Raw genomic sequence first — 20443 nt, 5'->3', positions numbered from 1 at the left:
GTGAAAAACGGTCGCGCGTAGGTGGGGAAAAAACGTGCATGCGCAGAAGCAAGTTATGAGAAGGGAAATTTGCACAATCAGCCCAAAGGGTGGCGCCATTCGAATGGAACTTCCCCTTTATAGTGCCGTCGTACGTGTTGTACGTCACCGCGCTATGCTCGAGCATTTTTTTTTCACGATCGTGTGTATGCAAGGCAGGCTTGACAAGAATCACGTTCAGAAAAACTTTTTTCCATGACATGAAAAACGGTCGTGTGTACACGGCATAAGAGTAGTAAGTAGTGCAGGTTTATTTATTTCATGGAATTAAACATTGATAAAAGCAGGCCAACATTGGGTTTTAGAGGTCAGGTGTATTTATTTTATTTTTTTAAACTTTGTTTATTAGTTTCAGTCACAGCGTAACAAACATGGCACAACTTGCGCTTTTATCTGTTTAAGGCCCCTTTCACACTGGGGTGTTTTTCGAGCATTATTCAAGCGTTATTTGAGCATTTTTTGAGCGTTTTTCGAGCGAAGCCTCATCTGCAATCCCAATGTGCTGGTAAAGCACCGCTAGGACCCTCACGTTTTAGGGCATTTTGCAGTGCCTCAGTGTGAAAGGGTAAGGCATTTTTGACAGTGCTTTCAATTCATTTCAATGGAGAGGGGCGTTTTTTGGAGCGTTTTTTTTCAGCGCCCAAAAGCTGCTCCAAAGATGCTGCTTGTAGGACTCGGTGTGAAAGGGTCCATTGAGATGCATGGAGAGCGTTTTATGAGCATTTTAATAGCGCTATTTTTAACGCTAAAACGCTGTAAAAACGCTTCAGTGTGAAAGGGGTCTAACAGTAAAAAATAGAAGAGGAGCATGTAGAAACAGAAAATGTTATGACATCATGAAAGATATACATGTATGTAGACCCTAGTCATCCAACTATGGCTGGCGTAAGGACTTGGCTACTATCTATGCAGTGGCCCACTGGGCCCACTGTCTTCCCTTTTGACCTGTCACCCATTCTGTGTCAATCCCGTCCACTGGGGGGAAAGTGATCCGGGGCGAAGGTGTAGTTTTAATGGCATACTTCACCTAAACAATGCTTATACAGGTAAGGGGTGCCTGTAGATAAAAACAAATTGCGAAGGTTTGACCAAAGTTGAATAATGCCCTTGCTATTAGAAAAATAAGTGATAGGGGGCGCTGTAAACCTAAATTGTGTACCTGTTAGTAAATAACCATATTACATGAAATAAAGTGACGTTCAAAAAAAGGTTCTACGTGAGGTATCCAATGCCTACCAAAAACAATATTTAGCAGTGAAATAATGTATAATTAGTATAAAGTGCAACAAATCATATGGCCAATGTGACCACAAACTTATTTTTTTTTTTTTTAAACAAAATCCATAATAAAAGTCCATATTAGCAAACAAAGGTGACTCAACTTTGATAGCAGAAATAAAAATAAATTCTTTACCATGAACTTGAAACACCCTCAAAAGTGCTCTGAACTGAAAACTGCTCACCAAATGAATATGACCTATTTAAATAAAAAGAAGGTCTATTGCGCTGTAAGGAAATCCTGATAGGAACCCTTGGTTATTGTAATATGTTTTACTAACAAGTACACAATTTGGGTTTACAGCGCCTCCTATCACTTATTTTTCTAATTGCACAGTGTCTTTGACATTGCTAATTGGGGAGAAGCTATATGCTTACTAAGATCTATATTATTAAATAATATTTTGGCGCAAGGTTTCCACCCTTTATACAATGCCCTTACTATAATGTAGGTGTTGGGCCATTTACGTACCCCCTGAAGCCTGATTGAAAAACTCCCAGAGATTGCATCATCCTGTCCTGCTTTGTTGCTCGGTCGTTGCTAAGAGAATTCCAGCTGTTGCTGTTGACCTCCACCATCACTTTAAACCCATTAAACCCCCTCCACATGCAGTGGGTGCCACTAGGGTTGGTGTCACCTGGTGTGGTAAAGCATTGTGTCACCCCCCTCCCCGTCTATCCTGGCCAGCGCCCTGCAGGCAGTGCACGGTCATGAGGCGCACCCCAAACCGGCTCCTGTAAATGATAGTATAGGGCGGTGATATGCAATTAGCAGACCTCCAGCTGTTGCAGAACTACGATTCCCATGAGGCATAGCAAGACTCTGACAGCCACAAGTATAACACCCAGAGTCAGAGGCATGATGGGACTTGTAGTTTTGTAACAGCTGGAGGTCCGCTAATTGCATATCCCTGGTATAGGGTGATATGGTGGCAGGTTAGGGTCGTATGGTGGCAGGTTAGGGTGGTATAGGGCAGTTTGGGGTGATATAGGGCAGGTTGGGGTGGTATAGGGCAGGTTGGGGTGGTGTAGGGCAGGTTGGGGCGGTAATAGTATAGGGCCAGTTAAGGTAATATAGGGCCGGTTGTGGTGGTATAGGGCTGGTTGGGGTAATATAGGGCAGGTTGGGGTGGTATAATGCTGGTTGGGGTAATATAGGGCAGTTTGGGGTGGTATAGGGAAGGTTAGGGTGATATTTTGTTAGATTATGACTATGTAGTAAAAGTGTGCAGTATTTACAGCATAGCTGCAGAGATTAAAATACCCAGGACTGCAGTGTTCCTCACCTCTTTCTCCTCCTCCAGCCGCGGGATCAGCCAGAGTAAAGGAGTCTGTCCATCAACTCTGGCTGCCTCGGGATGTATTGGAGATCCCAGAGGGACAGCTTCACCCTATTTAATGACGGGGTAGTGTTCTATGCAGCCTCCCCCGCACAGCTGCTTGTCCTGCTCTCACTGCAGCTCTGCAAGTACAAGCAATACAGTGCGTGTAGCGGCGGCCCTGATGTCACCCCTCTGGAGTTACCCCCACCTCCCATAGAGACACCACTGCTCACGTGTGCTTTCTCTTCCCAGATGCAGTAGCTCTGAGCTCAGCATTTGAGAGCTCACTCCTGAGTGGTGGAGGTAACAGAAACATACTTCACTTTCTGCAACTCCTGTAGGAAACTTCTATCCGCTTTCATCGAACAACAAGAATAAACAGAACAAGAATGATTGAATTCCCTGTGTGCACATTCTCCAAAGCTGCCTTGATTTCTTTATTCTTGTAATAAATGTGTATGCATTGAAGAGTTGCACAATCAAAACATCCTTTTTACACATTGTCTTGTTCTCGTATGCAATTACAGAGGTCATAGTTTTTGCTCTGAGCTATTTGTAGTCCACACTTAAAAGTAGGGAAGCAGCTCCTGTTTTTATAGTCTAGGTACATGCCAATAAATCAGCTCTTAACCTTGATGTGACTTTCTCTAAAATAAACATATGAAAGATTTGTTCTTCCTCTCTTTCCTGGAAAAAAGTTAGTGGTGCAAATGAGCTATTTTCTCCTCTCTAGCTACGCATTTATTTTCTCTCAATCAAAAATGGACCAGTTCTTGCTACTATTCACATTAAAAACTTCTTATATGGTATATGGCAGTGTTTCTCTTACGGTGAAGTACCCATGCGGATCAAAAAAAAAAAATGTCCTAAGTATGTGAGAAAGTCATTTCTATGGTTTGGGTGTCATAGTTTCTCTATGTGTGTAATGTCAGTGTGTGTTTGTGATGATTTCTGTGTGTTTGTAATGGTTTTTGTTTGTGTGCAAAATCATCATCCAATGCAGCTTCACCATTGCCTGTCAATGCAGCCTATCAATGTCCATAGAATGCATGAAAGTGAAAAACCTTTAACGTTTGGGGGGGGGGGGGGGGGCTTGTTAATTAATCTACCATGCTATTTGTAATATGTAGCATGGAAGGGGTTAATGTATTTCCATTGGTCACTGATGCAATAGTGACTAGAGGCAATTAATTAACTTATTTGTGCTACATTAGTGGCAACAGTGTCAGTGTTTATTAACTCCTTAATGCTGCATCATAAAGGGGTTAATTAACACTGCCACTAATGCAGCACAAAGGGGTTAATTAATTACCACTGGTCACTAATGCATCAGTGACCAATGGTAATGCATTATCCCCTTCAATGCTGGATATTACAAATGACTTTGTAGATTAATAACCCCCCCCCCCGCACCAAAAAAAAGAAAAAGTCAAGCACCGCAGTAGGAGCACATGGATAACACACTGCAGTACAGTCCGTTACGTTATCAGCCTCTGCTTACTCACTTGTCCCTGACAGTGGATGCTCCAAGCAGCTCACAGATGCAGCACTCCTCCTCCTTCCATCCTGCGCTCCCAGCCTCTGAATGACATCATGCCGGGTGGGGCCTAGGAAGCTCCTGTCGGGCGGAGATCACTCCACCTGGGGAAGTGTCTGTGTGGGTAACACCGGCCGGATGCAGGGCTGCAATATAAGCCCTACCCTGAAAATAAGCCCTAGTATAAAGTGGTTGTAAAATCTTAGAATCCACTCTATTACAGTATTATATAATGTAAATTGTGTATGTTTCTGTAATCTAATTGTGCCAAATACCTTCAGTACAGCGCTGCTCGGCGTTCAGCTGACCTCCCGTTGCTCTCCTCCTCCTCTTCTCCTAGCTGTCAGCGGAGGATCTTGGCCTCCCTATGCATTTTTTGGCGCAGGGAAGAGAGCTCCGATGGGTCACAGGAGCACTATAAGAAGGTATTTGGCACAATTATATTACAGAAACATACACAGTTTGCATTATATAATACTGTAACAGAGTGGATTCTAGGATTTTACAACCACTTTTACTCTGTTCCACTAGGGATTCCTGGCAGGGAGGGAGAGGGGGAGAGAAGACAGCACATTACATAAGACCTACCCTGAAAATAAGCCCTATTGTGTCTTTTGTTGCCAAAATTAATATAAGACCCAGGCTTATTTTCGGAGAAAAACGATAGATGAACTCTGCTTTCCAGTATGTAGAACAGAAAAATAAAGAATAGACAACTGCCCTTGGTAAACCCATAAGACAAAGGAATTTGACACATATTGACACATAGGAAACAATCTCAGTCAAATGAAGCATTCCAGAGAACATCAGGATCATGAATTGAATTGCAGCTTAGAAGATAACATATGAACTGTGTAATGACTTTACGGTCATCTATGAGGAGGGGTGATATCCCCTTAGTCTGGCTTAGTGAACAGAAAGGAGGTGATTAGAATAAGAGAAAGGGCAGATAGAAATAGGAAGGGGTAGAAACTGCACAGCATAGAGGAAAGGATGGGTAAAGGAGCAGAGAGAAAACCCTCTGGTGGGGGGAGCGGTAGACCCAGAGGCCTATAGCATAAGCAAAATATCCAATGGCGCCTAGGTTAAAGCTCCAAAAAGCATGATGTCAGCTCGGAGGGTGGGAAATAATCCAGCCAAGGTTGCCAGGTATGCATAGTGGTGTATTTTGGTTTTGTGCTGCCCAAGGCAAGACAAAAAATGGGCAACCCCTTTCTAAATTTTTCCCACTCAAGACACTTTAAAATTGCACATGTCCGTGCAACGGCAACAAATTATGTAAATTTGAATATCTATAGGTGATGTTTCATAAGCCTTTACAGGTTATCACTTTAGATTTACAGAGGCTGTCTGGTGCTAGAATTACTGCCACTGATGTTCATGGTTATACCTCGCATATGTGGGACGATCGCTGTTTGCGTGCGTGCAAGGCCGGCACGCGCGTTCCCCTTTTGCGTGTAAGCACTTTTTTTTACACTGTTCATTTATTGGTGCCACAAGGAATGTAAAAATCCTTGTGACAGCAATAGGCAGTGGCAGGCACTCTTTATGGAGAGATTTGGGGTCTCTGCCCTTTAAAGCATTCGAAACACCAAGATTTGTGTTTTTGAATGCTTTTGATTTTTCAAAACCTGAGCAGATGGTTCCTGTAAAATGGAAGTAATGTCCTGTCATCGTTTCCAGTTTACTGTTGGAAACAGCCAAGCAAATCCAATCCCGGCTTTGCTTGGCTAGTTGGCCAGCCAGGGCACGCCTCGTTGCTCGCGTCTCCTTGTGGGGCAAGTGAGTTGCTGCAAGAGTGGGGGGGGGGGTCCCCTTCTGCTGCTGCAGCTTGTAATAGCAATCAAGTGGCTAGTAGGCCACTCTGATTGCTATTACAAGAGAGCCCACTGCTGGCTCTAAAAAAACAATACCGGTTGATTCCTGCTTCTGCCGATATCATCCCGGTACAAAACAGATTACAGCACACACATTTAAGAATGACATTTATCCCTTAAGGCTAGTTAAAAACACCTGAACATATTCAAAAAAATACGGGGGTTTGGTCTCACTATATGGTCATATAGTGCTAAGCCCACTTACTGTGACAAAGTACCCTGATTAGTGGGTCCTACCTTATTAATAGAATGAAAGATCCTGCATCTCAACCATGGGAGCCAAACTCCTCTATGTGGGAGAACTGAAGGGATTCCTCTTATGAACTGATGGCCACTAATAAGAGGTAATGAGGAGAGGGGGGGGTGCTCAAGCCCAAAAAAAACCTGGTCAGGGTCTACTACAATATACAAAAACACCCTAAAATGTGTTTAAATTCAAGATGGTGCTGCTATAAGACCAACATACCGTACAAAACAGATTCAAGAATGACATTTATCCTGCAAGGCTGGTTAAAAATACAGGGGTTTGGTCACACTATATGATCAGACCCATGCTTCCCTATAAAATGCTGCCCCACGCAAACGCCTTGTTTGCCTTGCGTTAAATAAACCCCTGGGTATGCAGAAAACTTGTGTGTGTGTGTGTCATTTTCGGTGATTTTGAAGTCCTAGGATTTCTAAGTTATTCTAGATCAGTAGAATTTAATTCGAAGTCTGCTAGACAAATATCAACTTTGTAAGGAATATAGCAGTGGCCACCTACAGGTATATTATCTCTAAAACTCAACTCCATGGATGCACCTCTGCCTTCACAGTGCTCCTCCTAATCACCCCCCCCCCCAGACAGATATCTTCAGGCTGACGTGCAGGGTCCTCTTCAGATCTTCTCCTAATAGTCCCTATTGATGCAGCACGTGGCACTGACACAATGATGTTTACATAATTACAAAATTAATGTCAGATTCAATGCTGACCCCTCCACCAGTAGTGTGTCCATGATGCCTTGCACTAAAGGCCTCCATTTTCCGAGTTAAATGACACTCGATTGAAAGACAATGGATGGTGGAAAGGAATTATTGCTGAGGACACCTCCAGAGATGAGGTGACTATTGCAGCCAGATCTGCTTTTTATGTTGCAAACTCCCGTTGGTAGACTATTTAAATAAAATGTCAAGAGTTGAGCTGTAAATTGAATCTGTCAGGAAAGAAGTATAGATGCTGCCATTGCTGATAATTTTTTTAAGTTATTTATTAAAGATTTATCTCTTTACTTGTATTAGCTAACTTTTTTACTGTATTGTAGTTTGTAAGTTTACATGGACATGGGGCAGTTATTTTTGCTCAGTACATATCTACTGTAAGTTCTGTCCTGCTTTGTAGTGCTACACAAAAACTGCTTGACTATTGCTGTCTCTCAGCGCAAGTCGCTGGCCCACATTCAGTCAAACCTCCTTTGTTGGTCAACAAGGTAAGTTTTCATATTGAAGTACCACTGACACATGGAGCAGGAAGGGGAGCTCAACTTAATCAAGAGATTTGCATAGCAGTTTAGCTACCTGTATCTCTGGATCTAATTACTTTTTTTTGGTTTGTTTTCACTAATGCTGGACACATACAAATGTGCTCACAATAGTTTATACTTACTCTTTTAGGCCGGGTTCACACTATTGCGAGTTGTATGTGGGATTTTGGTTGTTTTTATGATACAAATAAACCTACCATATTCAAGTGTTATCAGTTTAATTGATAACATATATTTCTTAGTTTTCAAAATTAAATTTTTTACATGTTTTTATAAATAGAGATAGCTCATGCAGAAGTAAAAACACTTTGGATTCACACTTTTCCTTTTCTTGTTTATTAACAGGCATGCACTACTTACACATGGAGGCCCCAATCCGTGTAATACATCGAGATCTCAAGTCTAGAAATGGTAAATAAATATGGTATATAAAATATATTTATGGAATTCAATGCACTGTGCTTATATTCCATGTTCCATAGTTACAATGCATCTGGAGAGTATTCACAGAGCTTCACTTTTTCCACATTTTATGTTACAGCCTTGTTCCAAAATTGATTAAATTCATTATTTTCCTCAAAACTCTTCAAACAATACCCCATAATGACAACGTGAAAGAAGTTTGTTTGAAATCATTGCAAATTTATTATAAATAAAAAAACGAAAAAAATCACATGTACATAAGTATTCACAGCCTTTGCCATGACACTTACAATTGAGCTCAGGTGCATTCTGATTCCACTGATCATCCTTGAAGTGTTTCTACAAATTGATTGGAGTCCAGCTGGGGAAAATTTCATGTGATTGGACATGATTTGGAAAGGCACATACCTGTCTATATAAGGTTCCACAGTTAACCATAGTGTATGTCTGAGCACAAACCAAGGGATGAAGTCCAAGGAATTTTCTGTAGACCTCCGAGATAGGATTGTATTAAGGCACAGATCTGGGGAAGGGTACAGAAAAAGTTCTGCAGCATTGAATGTCCCAATGAGCACTGTGGCTGCCATCACCCATAAATGTAAGAAGTTGATCCTTGCTGCTGATTCCTAACATAACTAAAAACTGTGTGGCCTTGGTAAGGAATTTAGAATGTGACCCCAAAGTTTCCCCAAGGCACCAGAGAGTAATTGTATCCTCTGTAGCACAGAAGATCTAACAAGTGCTGCAACATCTACTGGATCAGACACAGGGTATCCTGTACGCCAGAAAATTGTCTTAAGTCATCCTTGGGTTAAATAATAATAGATAATATGCCAATCTCCATAGGAGTCACGTGCGGCTAGACTTTCCAAAATCTTCCCGATTTGGCCAATGCCTGTCAATGATGTATGTATTTTTTAGTAGTTAACCACTTGACAACTGGGCACTTAAACCCACTTAATAACCAGACCAATTTTCAGCTTTCGGTGCTCTCACATTTTGAATGACAATAACTCAGTCATACAACACTGTAACCAAATGAAATTTTTGTCCTTTTTTTCCCACAAATAGAGCTTTCTTTTGGTGGTATTTGATCACCTCTGCGGTTTTTATTTTTTTCGCTATAAATGAAAAAAGAACGAAAATTTTGTAAAAAAATGAATTTTTCTTCATTTCTATTATAAGATTTTGCAAAAAATGAATTTTTCTTCATAAATTTGGCCTAAAATGTATACTGCTACATATCTTTGGTAAAAAAAAAAAAAAAATTTGGATATTATTTAGTCTGGGTGAAAGTTATAGGGTCTACAAGCTATGGTACCAATTACTGAAAATTGATCAATTTGATCACATCTGATGTACTGACAGCCTCTCTCATTTCTTGAGACCCTAACATGCCAGAAAAGTACAAATACCCCCTAAATGACCCCTTTTTGGAAAGAAGACATTCCAAGGTATTTAGAAAGAGGCATGGTGAGTTTTTTGAAGTTGTCATTTTTTCCCACAATTCTTTGCAAAATCAAGGTTTTTTTTTTTTTTGGTTTTTTTTTCCACAAAAGTTTCATATTAGCAGGTTATTTCTCACACACAGCATATGCATACCACAAATTACACCCCAAAACACATTCTGCTATTCCTCCCGAGTATGGCGATACCACATGTGTGAGACTTTTACACAGCGTGGCCACATACAGAGGCCCGACATGCAGGGAGCACCATCAGGCGTTCTGGAACACCCAGACCAATTCTGACATTTCTCTCCTACATGGAAAAATCATCATTTATTTGCTAGAAAATTACATAGAACCCCAAAACATTATATATGCTTTTTTAGCAAAGACCCTAGAGAATACAATGGCGGTCGTTGCAACTTTTTATCGCGCATGGTATTTGCACAGCAATTTTTCGAACGCATTTTTTTGGGAAATAAAACAGTTTTGTGCTTTTTAAAAAAAAAAACATTAAAGTTAGCCCAATGTTTTTGCATAATATGAAAGACGAAGTTACGCCGAGTAAATAGATACCCAACATGTCACCCTTCAATATTGCACACGCTTGTGGAATGGCGCCAAACTTCGCTACTTAAAAATCCCCATAGGTGACGTTTTAAATGTTTTTACTGGTTACATGTTTTTAGTTACAGAGGAGGTCTGGGGCCAAAATGATTGCTCTCGCTCTAACGTTCGCAGCGATACCCCACATGTGTGGTTTGAACACCGTTTTCATATGTGGGCGGGACTTGCGTACACATTCGCTTCTGTATACGAGCACGCGGGAACAGGGGCGCTTTAAATATTTTTTTTTTATTTTTATTGTTCATTTTACTTAATTTATTTTAGTTTGACACGTTTTTCCCCAAAAATAAATGTTTTGATCACTTTTATTCCAATTACAAGGAATGGAAACATCCCTTGTAATAGGAATATAGCATGACAGGTCCTCTTTACAGTGAGATATGGGGTCAATAAGACCCCACATCTCACCTCTAGGCTGGGAAGCCTGAAAAAAAACAAGAAAAAAAACGATCCTGGCTTCGATCGTAGCGGTGAGTCAGAAGAAGCACCGGAGGGCGAAGGGAGTGGGGACGTCCCTTTTTGCCTCCCGTAAGAACGATCAAGAGGTGGAAAAGCCGCCATGATCGTTCTTATGGTGTAGAGAATCGCCGGCTGAAAAAAATGATATCTGAATGATGCCTGTAGCTGCAGGCATCATTCAGATATCCCTGCACAAAGTCAAGGACGTCATATGACGTGGGCGGGAAGTGGTTAAAACGCATTTTTTTCCCCAGAGTATTTTCTGGGTATTGCAAAGTATTGGTGTGGGGGTATTGCAGAGTATTGGTGCGGGGGTATTGCAGAGTATTGGTGCGGGGGTATTGCAGAGTATTGTGTGGGGGGTATTGCAGAGTATTCTTGCAGGGGTATTGCAGAGTATTGGTGCGGGGGTATTGCAGAGTATTGGTGCGTGGGGTATTGCAGAGTATTGTGCGTGGGGTATTGCAGAGTATTGTGCGTGGGGTATTGCAGAGTATTGTGCGTGGGGTATTGCAGAGTATTGTGCGTGGGGTATTGCAGAGTATTGTGCGTGGGGTATTGCAGAGTATTGTGCGGGGGGTATTGCAGAGTATTGCGCGGGGGGTATTGCAGAGTATTGCGCGGGGGGTATTGCAGAGTATTGCGCGGGGGGTATTGCAGAGTATTGCACGGGGGGTATTGCAGAGTATTGCGCGGGGGGTACTGCAGAGTATTGCACGGGGGGTACTGCAGAGTATTGCGCGGGGGTACTGCAGAGTATTGCGCGGGGGTACTGCAGAGTATTGCGCTGGGGTACTGCAGAGTATTGCGCGGGGGTACTGCAGAGTATTGCGCAAGGGGTACTGCAGAGTACTGCGCCTGGGTATTGCAGAGTATTGCGCGGAGGTATTGCAGAGTATTGCGCGGGGGTAATGCAGAGTATTGCGCGGGGGTATTGCAGAGTATTGCGCGGGTGTTTTGCAGAGTATTGCGCGGGTGTTTTGCAGAGTATTGCGCGGGTGTTTTGCAGAGTATTGCGCGGGTGTTTTGCAGAGTATTGCGCGGGTGTTTTGCAGAGTATTGCGCGGGGGTATTGCAGAGTATTGCGCAGGGGGTATTGCAGAGTAATTGCGCAGGGAAGGCAGAGCATTGCAGAGTATTGCGCAGGGAAGGCAGAGTATTGCAGGGGTTAATGCAGAGTATTGCACAGGGAAGGAAGAGTATTGCAGGGGGTTAATGCAGAGTATTGCACAGGGAAGGCAGAGTATTGCAGGGGGTTAATGCAGAGTATTGCACAGGGAAGGCAGAGTATTGCAGGGGGTTAATGCAGAGTATTGCACAGGGAAGGCAGAGTATTTCAGGGGTTAATGCAGGGATGGCTGAGCAGGGATGGATGGATCTGTGACTGCAATAGTCACAGATCCATCCCACACTGCTGCTGCCATCCGCGCTCTCCTCTCACACTGTACCGATCGGTACAGCGAGAGGAGGGAGGAACCGGCGTCATCAAATGACGCCGGTTTGTTTACCTGTGATCGCGCCGTCATTGGACGGCGCGATCACATGGTAAAAGACCGCCGTTGCCGGTCAGTTACCGTGATCTGTGTAGCGCCGGGTCTCATAGACCCGGCGCGCACAGAATTTTCTGTGTGCGCGCCCGAGGCGGCGCGCATTACTGCTTCTGGTGGGCGCCGTTTCAGAACGGCGACCCCCAGTTAAGCAACCACCTTGACGCCGTTTGTAGACGGCGGCTGGTGGTTAAGTGGTTAAAGGAAAGATTGGTTTTTCATCCCAAAAGGATTTGCCAGCATGTTGAAAAAACCTCTTTGTGTTAAGCATCACTTCTGATAATCATAACACTTGTTAAAACACCTCCTATATAGATTGTCACAAGGGCTCTATTGCTTACAGTCAAGATGCAATCAGACTAAATTTGAAACTGCATATTACTTCAGCTATTATTACTTTAAATATATTGAATATTACTAGGTTTGTATAGATTTAAGGAGAAGTGCATTTTGTCTACTAAACATCATTGTCTTTTTAGGGGAACTCTAGATAGGTAACAAACTGCATTATAAATATGTGGAATGAAAAGCTATTTTCTTTGTGTTTGATATTTTTTCACTTGAAACATTTCTCCAAAAGCTGCCTGCTAAAGAAGACTGTTAGTTCTCACCTCTTTAAAGTATGATGAGTTAAACTTTTGCCATGGTCACCAACCAATTCTTTAGTATTCAACACTTCCATGTATGAATGATCCCTTACCATGAGCTGTGGTTCTATCTGCCTTACCCTACATCACCACAGGACACGGTAGTGACAGGGGCTGGCAGGATTATCTACTTTGTACAACATGGTGGCAGGCAACCAACACACCCAGAAGTGGGTTAGTTGTGAAGTTCTGCTGCAGGTCTTAGCTCTTGAAGGGAATGAACTGCAGACTCGCCATCTGCCAGAGAAGTAAATACTACAAGTTTTCTGTTGCAGGCAACTTTTTTTTTTTTTTTAGATGTGACAGAGCTCCTTTCAGTAGGGGCCGAATTAAGTAGTAGTAGTTTATGTGCTATATTTACAGATTGTCCTGTCTTCTTATTTCTAGTTGTTATAACTATGGATGGAATATTAAAGGTAAGGTTCGCTCTTATTTACAATAGAATTTTGATAACTTCCAATCCCAACAAGTTCTTGTTGTCTAAAATATGTCATTGTTTTCTCTAGATATGTGATTTTGGTGCCTCGAGGTTCCATTCCCATACAACGCATATGTCCCTTGTAGGGACTTTTCCATGGATGGCTCCAGAGGTTATTCAAAGTCTTCCTGTGTCTGAGACATGTGATACTTACTCATATGGGGTGGTAAGTACCTTTTTACGTTGCCTGGTCAGAAGATGCTTGCATTCCTCTTGCTCCTCAGAATATTACACAGGCTCAAAGATATTATTTATTGATTAAATTAATACATTTTTGTAATATTTTTTTACAACCTAACCCCTGAAATCCATTACTTACAAATACCTGAATAAATAGGAATACTACGTTAACTTTTAGCCAACTGAACACATTTATTTTCGATAGATTAAAAAATGTTTAACTCTTTATTAACTACAATATTTTCCTTTTATCATTGCCGCACCATCTGGAATTATTTATTAATTTATGATCGGCACCAGAGCGGTCTGTAAATATACAGAAAGAAAACTTAAAAGACCATAGATGGGTTATGGAAAATTTTAAGAAGCAGGTTTAACAGATTGTGGATGATGCAGAGCTTGGTATTGACATAATTAGATCAGAACCACTCTCTGAAAAAAATACAGAGAGCGCAGGGTGTCCTGCTCAGGGAGCAGGCCTTGATGCCCTACAATCAGTCTTTCCAAGCCTTCTGATATGAGTGGTGCTGAGAGGTCTGATATATTGTGGCGAAGAAACTATATTGTGGGGTTAAGCCCTGGATTGCAGGTAAGTATTGCAGTAAAATCAGCTGATAAAAAAAAAAAAAAAGATGGTTGAAATTTGACATAAAATAGGATTACCAATTAGCAAGATGGGTTAAACAGAAACAAATAATCTTGTCAGCACTACGGGTGAATGAGACCCTCAAAGTTAAGACGTGTAGACCTATCGCAGGCGCCTCTTCAGTCTTGTTGAACAAAGATATAGACCACCGTCACTGGGAACCTCGACTCCACATCGGTCTTGCTGCCCACTTCCGATCTGGGTAAAACTGAAACAAACAATTATCGTAAGACCTTTTTATTTTTAAACCAAAATTCAATGTACTCACAAAAGTACATGAAAAAGTGCATGTAAAATAGTCCAGTCCCAATGCTGTAATTGCATCCATCCACTGGGGCATAGCTTACATGTTTCATGGGTTAGACCCTCCTCTTCTTTTAAAAAACGTTGTGTTTGTGTATAGTTTATATGCATATACAAAGAGGCACCCATATTTGCTTGTCACTTATTGCAGTACTACACAATGAGTGTCCTTTAATACTGCTTATAATCAAGTTACTGAGTCAGCCAACTGATGGAAAAAATGCACCCCATGTATAGCTGATATATTTTTATTCAATCTCTTCAGTTGTTACATTCAATGACTTAACAGAGTAGAGTAAGCATGTAAAAATATGAGCATGATTTTAGAAATTAGGTAAACACTGGAATAAGAGTTCAAAATATGCACTTACTAAAAATACCTATACTTTATTTTAAAGACACAGAGGGGAAAGCATGCCTACAGCATTGTAAAATGAAATAAAAAAATGTAGCTTCACAGTGCTTGAGACCAGCCTCTTGTTGTCACATATACAATTTATTAAGCAGGCAGGCTGCTATGCATTTTATCCTCGTGTTTGGTGAGTCCTACAATAAAACTTCATAGAATACTATACACTGACTTTTTTGGCCTCCGTTTTTTGGACTGTGTATACAGGGAACCCTGACAAAGGAATTGGCAATCAGTGGAGTACTGGAATGGAGATATTTCTTTTCAAATTAATTTTTATTCGTGTTTAACTTTCGCACAAAAACAGTGCATCAGATGACACACTTGACATAATGTCATCAATAGATTTCCATTTGTATTGGCATCAGCAACAAAAAGTGTATTCCGACATAAATGTTACATAAGTCAGCAAAGGTTACTGAACTATCTGTTATACAAAAATTGTAATACATTTACATATTTCCTTGTAGTTATAAATATGCCTTGTGCAAAAGAAAAGGGAACATATTTCCAATAACATCTGGAAGAGTTGTCCTTTGTTACATACTATGATAGAAAGTTCCTTACATAACCTTTAAGCTTAGGCCAAAAGCATAAAATCATAAAACAAAGTAAACAAAATAGAAAGGGATAATAAAATAGAGTAACTGAGAAGGCCAATAATGAAAAATATAAAGTGTGGGAAGCAAATTTAGGGTTTATTTAGAAGATAACAATGAAAGGAAATCGCCTCCACCCCAAGGAAGTTTCCTATGCAAATCCACAAAATGGGCAAAAAAAAAAAAAAGATTTACAAAATGATGTTCCTCTGCCAGTATTTAGTAGAGTCATAGATGTTTTACGGTTGATTTTGTTATGTTAGTCAGAGCATTTTACTTTTGAGCCAGAGCTTAGATCTTAGAATATCTTGGTTGGCTAGTGATTCATGGTATTTCCATTCTTGGTATTTGACATCAAACAACTGTGAGCATATGCAAATTTAGCTTTTAAATCAAATTGAATTTAAAAAGGAGCTTGGATGGAGGAAAATGGCCTTCTTGGTATTCTGGGACAAAACATGTAATTGCCAAGCATACCTAATAAAAAATGAAATGCATAAAACACAGTGAAAAGATGAACAAACAAATTCAAGAACCTGGGAAAGCTGGAGTGCAGGCAAGTTTCGGGAAGGCTAAGTACATGATCACGACAAACAAAAGCAACATATGAAAAAATGTAAAGGAAATGTGTGTTGCAGAGAAAAATATAAAAGTGTAAAATCATCCTGCCGCCTGGGCTCCACAATAAATGAAGACAGTGATGTGTCCCAGGGAATAAAAAGAAAAGGGATGTTATTATTCACTAAATACATTTACTAGATCAAGGATTTTGCCACTGGAATCTAAAATTTCAAATTTAAAGAACTAATCTCAAAATTGTTACAGAGGAGATACCGGGATAATAACAAAAGCATAAGTGGACTGACTAAGACAGGTGTAAAGAAAGTTTTAAGGAGGATTTTTCATGATGCTTTTTATTAAAAAAATAAAGAATTATGGACCAGCTTTGTAACTCCTAACGCAGAAGCAGATAAAAGAAGTCTGTATCTTGGATAGCTTGGTCATGTGATAAGGAGGAGAGAAATTATCCCCAATAAGGTTATTTGAAGGAGGAATTGAAAACTAGGAGGAAGAATGAAGATGGTAAGACCAGAGAAGATACTGATTAGTAGTGCTGAAGAGGTGGGATTAAAAAGATGGAGATTAATGGCAATTGATAGTATGCAATGGGCTAATGTGGAAGGCCAATGTTCATCAAGGGCTGTCATGTCACAGATAGAACATAACCTTGACTTTTTCAATAAATTTAAACATATTTTAAAAAAAAATAATGATTAAAAAAAGAACCTTACATTTTAGATGCCATTTGTCTTTAAAAAATTATTGGCAAAAACACTTTATGGTAAGATTTTTTTAAAATAAATTAATATAATTTTTTTTTATTTCTAAAGAGATTGATGCACTCTCCGACAGCTATACGTTTTGATGAGCATGAGCACTGATGCTGATTTAATGATTTACAACATTTTCTTATAATGGCCATTTGTTCTCTTTTTAGTGTTTTTGATATGTGATTTGAAGTAATGAATTTCCTTTATTTCCTATAATTATAGGAAATATAAAACTTTTACAAAAACCTAGGAAGACTATTAGTTTTCCGAAGGCAATTTGTAAAAGGCAAAGTTCTGCAAGTTGTAGAAAATAACTATTTTTAATGATGTCCTTACAAAAAAAGATTTAAACCAACTTAACAGCTGACATGTTACCAGAATTATCATTGTATTCTAAGATACCCATTACATTTCTCAAATCTATTGCTTTGTTCTATTCCACCATATTGTATACAGAACAAGCAGATCATTATAAGTGTTGCCAACTTTTAGTTTATTTTGTGATGCTTTTTGTGATGCTCCTTGTTTAAATATATTTATATGCATACTTATATATATATTATATTTACAGTCAAATGTTAAAAAATATGTTTTATATATATTTATATAGCATTATATTTAAAGCACTGTACAGTCAAAAAATTGTGTATACTGTATTAAGTGTGTGTGTATAAGTCTAAAACTTTTTTTTGATTAAGGCAACATAAGCTGCAAAGCTTTAGCACATAAAATGTTACTATGAATTGGGAACGCTCTGTGAATTTTAAAGATCAAATATTTATACTTGCTGTAAAATCTCCTTTGTCAGATAATATTTGTGCTGTTTCTAGGTTTTGTGGGAAATGCTAACAAGGGAGGTTCCGTTTAAAGGACTTGAAGGATTGCAAGTGGCTTGGCTCGTGGTAGAAAAAAACGAGGTAAGGCTACTTTTTTCTGCTCAGATACAGTTGATAGATATGAAAACAGTATTGGGGGTTTGCAAAAGACTTTTTCATCTTTTTCAAATTGAAAGTAAGTTCAACGCTTATGGAAAGATTACCAGTAGGAGCTAACACAAAGGGTCAAACTAATGTTATTCCTCATGAATGGACCCTTTACATCTAATTGTTGAGGCTTCACATCGTGATGCCACAGATCAAAAATTGTAGAACTACTGTACTAGTTTCTCAGCCTCAATAGGGTAACCTGGGGGTTTGTTCTTCGTGATGAAAGGAGCCATTGCGTCCAAGGTAGGGGACCCGTTTAACTCCATCTCCCGTGATTTTGGGCATCTTTTTACTGGCCAGGAGTTGATATTTCAGTGAAAGACGTTCAGATACTTCAACTTAACTCTCTCAGCAGGAGACGTTGTACTACAAGAAGCTGTCACTTTAGATAAGAGTTTCAAAAATAAAAGAAAAAAAAAATAAAGAAAATTACAGTTTAGCTTCCCGCAGCATGTTTGACTCCACATTAAAGATATGCTCATAACACGTATTGGCAGTGCTGCAGCTGAGCTTTAAGGTTCCTCCTCAAAGCTTTTGCTATTGAATAAAGTCTACAGTGGAGTAAACACGTACTGTACTAGGGAATATTTAGCCTTTTAACTGTGCTTACATGTCTGTTTCCTGAAATTCATGCTTGGCACCAGGATTACTGTAAAAAATCTGGTTTTACGTTGTGAGTTAAAATAACCATTCATAATTAATTGGTGCATTTGTAAAAAAAAATAATATAAATTAAATAAACTTTTTTTTTTTTTTTTTTTGAGAAGCTTTGGTTGCCATGTCATACTTTTGTTATAGTAAGATTCAGTTAAAAAATAATTTATGTACAAGACCACGTCTAAAATAATAGATGACATATTTAAAGGAACTATATAAAAATGTACAAATAAAGGTAGGACATTTGTCAGATAATACTTTCATTTTCGTTGAAAGACATTGGGCTTCTTATTAATTGCATGTGGCCAAAACATAAAACAAAGGGTCAAAGCCTTCTATACTGCAAATATCATGTCAATAATCAAATGCCAAAACTATTAGGAAAATTAGGTGTAAACCTTTGTACATTTGTACATCAATCCTACTTCAAGCAAAACTGACACATTTCCAGTGGCAATAATTCAGCTAAAGTTAAATTCTAAAACAAAGCCTCCATTTCACTGCTCTATCTAATGGCAAATTCCTTTATATCTTCAGTGATCAACCTTGTTTTGATTGGTATACATAGTTGCCTGAAATGTATTAACTCTCATTTGACCAGTTTACATTTTATCTCAAAGTACTTTTCCTAAGAGTTGGAATCCTCCACAGCATATATTATAGACTACACTTAGGTGTTGATGTACTAAAGGAAAATATACTGTGCACTGCAAGTACACTTGCGCCAGAGCTTAGCAAATTAAGTAGTTTCACTTTAAAAAGAATACTTAATCATGTAATTACATGCAAGGAAAATAAAAAACAGCATTTTTGTTTGTACATGATTAAATAGAAATGATAGAAATCAGCAGAACTTCCCTTCATTTCAGAGCTTCCCCTTGGATCTAGAGCAAACTGCACTTTCAGCGCATAGTATATTTGCCTTTAGTAAACCTCACAATTTTTTTTTCACTCTTTTGCTGCATGGATTTTTTTTTCAGGTTGTTGGGGGGCGGGGGTCTTTGATGTTCTGTACATAGCAGATATTATCTGTTCTAGTGTTTATTGTAGCTAATATTATTTAGTAGCTGTCTGTAATACAATGTTCCTGTCTTCAAAAAAAGAGACCAAAATCTCATTACTCTGAAAAGTAGAGATTGAGCGATCCTGACAATTTATTTTCTTCTTTCATAATCTGTAAAAGATTCTGAATCTGATAAAAACTGCCATTGACTACCAGTCATGTGAAGGAAAGTGTATTGAAAGCACCTAACAAAATTGTTGACTTCAAATAAAATGTATGTAAAGCCAAAACCTTTTATTATTTTGTTTGGAGTAGGGACTGGTTTTGTTCCTTGTCTTTTTCTATAGACACGGTAGCAAGAAGAAGAGATCTCTTAAAAACAAAAAGATATCCTTCTTATATGGGTTGTCGCTGGAAATGGTTCCACCCTTGAAACAATTTGTCCTTACCTTCTGTCCTGGGAAAACACAAAAATGTGAGATTTCCCATCACTTTTCCTCTATTTTACCAAAAATTAGGGCTAATCTCCCTAAGAGGAACACAGACAGTAAAGACAAGTCCTAACAGAGGTTCTAATTATTCTTTATTCTATTAAAAACAAAATAAAAGCTTTGGCTTTACATAGCTTTAGCTGTTTTGCTGACACCTATTTTATAATTACATTTATTCAAAAAGTACCCTTGTGCGCTTCTCTAAGGCTTCTTTAACACTGAGGCAAATTTCAGGCGGTTTAGCGATAAAAATAGTGCATGCAAACTGCCTCCCCAGTGTGAAAGCCCGAGTGCTTTCACACTGGGGCTGTGCACTTGCAGGACTGGAAAAAAGTCCTGCACGCAGTGCCATCCCAACATAGATTCACACCTCTTAGCAGAAAAATAGAATCTCAGATTGTAGAGATCTCACTCGCTACAAAGATTTCCAATAAACTCAGCGGGTGGAAAGGCGCTCGTCTAGAGCCCATCTCAATGACGTTGTCTTTCAAAGATATCAGCCAGTACCCTATGGAGCATATATCAACTGACTCGCAGTTGCGCTCATGCACGTGTGGAAAGAGGAGGAGACTTCATAGTGTAATAAGCTAAAACCAGGCATTAATTAAAAGTACATATTGCACTTACACTTTTG

At 39.5% G+C, this 20443-nt stretch overlaps 1 protein-coding gene across 4 annotated transcripts in view; it reads left to right on the top strand.

Annotated features, from left to right (window-relative positions):
- Positions 1–20443, top strand: part of MAP3K20 (mitogen-activated protein kinase kinase kinase 20) — a 277073-nt gene that overhangs the window by 131360 nt on the left and 125270 nt on the right. For all 4 annotated transcript variants that reach the window (XM_040357733.1, XM_040357731.1, XM_040357732.1 and 1 more), the window contains exons 5-8: positions 7921–7986; positions 13114–13142; positions 13233–13370; positions 17503–17589. In XM_040357733.1, coding sequence (XP_040213667.1) covers positions 7921–7986; positions 13114–13142; positions 13233–13370; positions 17503–17589 — 320 coding nt within the window. The remainder of the gene's footprint in view (positions 1–7920; positions 7987–13113; positions 13143–13232; positions 13371–17502; positions 17590–20443) is intronic.

The sequence above is a fragment of the Rana temporaria genome, chromosome 6, assembly GCF_905171775.1.
Source record: "Rana temporaria chromosome 6, aRanTem1.1, whole genome shotgun sequence".
Classification (NCBI taxonomy): domain Eukaryota; kingdom Metazoa; phylum Chordata; class Amphibia; order Anura; family Ranidae; genus Rana; species Rana temporaria.
The sequence above is the reverse complement of the archived record's forward strand: the minus strand, read 5'-3'. Positions and strand labels throughout refer to the sequence as shown.